Source organism: Sinocyclocheilus rhinocerous, unplaced genomic scaffold, assembly GCF_001515625.1.
Source record: "Sinocyclocheilus rhinocerous isolate Xijiao unplaced genomic scaffold, SAMN03320098_v1.1 scaffold927, whole genome shotgun sequence".
Lineage (NCBI taxonomy): Eukaryota > Metazoa > Chordata > Actinopteri > Cypriniformes > Cyprinidae > Sinocyclocheilus > Sinocyclocheilus rhinocerous.
Genome location: NW_015649229.1, coordinates 306,841 through 308,690, shown reverse-complemented (window position 1 = coordinate 308,690; position 1,850 = coordinate 306,841). Strand labels below are relative to the sequence as shown.

At 37.3% G+C, this 1,850-nt stretch overlaps 1 protein-coding gene across 1 annotated transcript in view; it reads right to left on the bottom strand.

The window, feature by feature from the left end:
* Positions 1–1,138, bottom strand: part of LOC107710416 (centromere protein O-like) — a 4,712-nt gene extending 3,574 nt beyond the window's left edge. Inside the window, exon 1 of the mRNA XM_016515184.1 lies at positions 1,049–1,138. Coding sequence (XP_016370670.1) covers positions 1,049–1,079 — 31 coding nt within the window. The 5' untranslated portion in view covers positions 1,080–1,138. The remainder of the gene's footprint in view (positions 1–1,048) is intronic.
* Between the last annotated feature and the right edge of the window lie 712 nt (positions 1,139–1,850).

Here is a 1,850-nt window from a genome sequence, read left to right as displayed (position 1 = left end):
GCTTGGCCGAGAGAAGACTGTTAATAGAGTTTGTGGTATTTTGGGTAACAGACAAGACTTCCTGTTAACAGGTTTTGGGTATTAGACTACTTTGCTGACGGGTTGTTCTGTTACCAGACAAAACGGATATTTTCTGACGGGATCTGGCATCCGGGGCTGAATCTTAAAGGGGTCATATGATGCTTTTTTTAAAGATCATTATTTGGTGTATTTGGTGTAACAGAATATGTTGACATGCTTTAATGTTCAAAAAACACATTATTTTTCAAATACTGTACATTATTGTAGGTCCTCTATGCCCCGACTTTAGTCTTTGCAACTTCAGGGATCTTATCTATGCACAATCAGCTTGTAACACTCCAAAGAGAAAGGAAAACTTGAAATCGCATCATATGACCCCTTTAATTATCTGGCGTGGAGGTATGATCTAAGACATTGCTGAGCAAGTTACATGCTACATTTCTCCAAACCTGTTCCCATGAAGAAACAAACTCATCTACATCTTGGATGGCCAAAGGCTGAGTAAATATTCAAGAAAATGCTCAATTTTTGAGCCAACTATTCCTTTTAAGGTCTTTAGGGCACTTTTATGCATTATTACGAAATATTATATAGAATACTTTAGTGTTTGAATGAGGTTCTTGATGAATTAAACAAATTGACTGAACAATGTAAAACTAGTGACAGTTTGATTGTATATTATAGTGTTATTCACTTGTTATTTAGGTATTACAAATCAATGTGTGCACTATATTATATATTTATTTATTTGTCGTTGAGGTAAATTAACTGAAAAATTACAAAAGATATTGGGGAAACGTTGTGTTAGAAGCAATGTAGTGACAATAAATTGAGCTAAGTTGTATATGTTTACCAAATTAATTCCATGAATGTAGCATACACTTCAACACAAAATGTTTTAAGACACCTAGAAAACAATAGAACAGAAGAATACATTTAGCCAAGTGTGTCTAAATAGAAGACGTGTATAGGTTTCAAAACGTTTTGGCACGTTTAATGAAAACAGACTCATAAGTGGTAAGTTTACCTTGCTCCATTGTTTCCATTATGCTTTTCATTACTTTATTCTTGACGCGCGGATTTCTTATTTTTGCTCATTTGTTTCTTTGTAAATAGAACGTTTCGAAATCTGGCGCGCGGTTGTGTCAGACTCGACCTCGGAAGCTAAAACACAAACAGCGCTGCAACCGAGAAAACCCTTAAAGTGACTTTGCTGTAGCGCATCATCACTGCGCACTGTTTGCGCAGCCACGTAATCTAATCAGCGCTCAAGACTGCTCTATTTTCTCCCCACGTGGTTGCATTTTTTATTGTGCGCATATTATTATTATTATTTAGTATTAAATGTAATATTCAGACAATTATTTTAAAAAGCATGTGTAGAGAAATACAGCTGCATATGTGTGTGTTTGTAAACACGATAACTATCACTGATCAGCTTTAGATTGTAAACTGTAAGGTGCACACTGTGTTTTTACTGATAACGTGGCTCAGTAACCTTCAGGCGTAATGGCAACTGTAACACTGGGAGGAGTGCGACATTAGGGTTAGGGTTAAGTTTCTAACCCTAACCCTAACTGACATTCACTGTCTGGCCCCCGGATGACACACATGAAGTGTGTCTGATCTGATTGACTGCTTTAGGTAAGAACACCTGCATGTCCAGCAATCATGTAATGCACTGCACGCGCTTTCGATGATGAAAAACACTGTACACTGTATGAACGCTGAGAAACACACAGCATGCGTCCACCAACTAACCCACAATAACAAGGAAGTGAAATTGCACAGACAACTGGTATAGGGTTAGACGACTATCAGTTGACGAC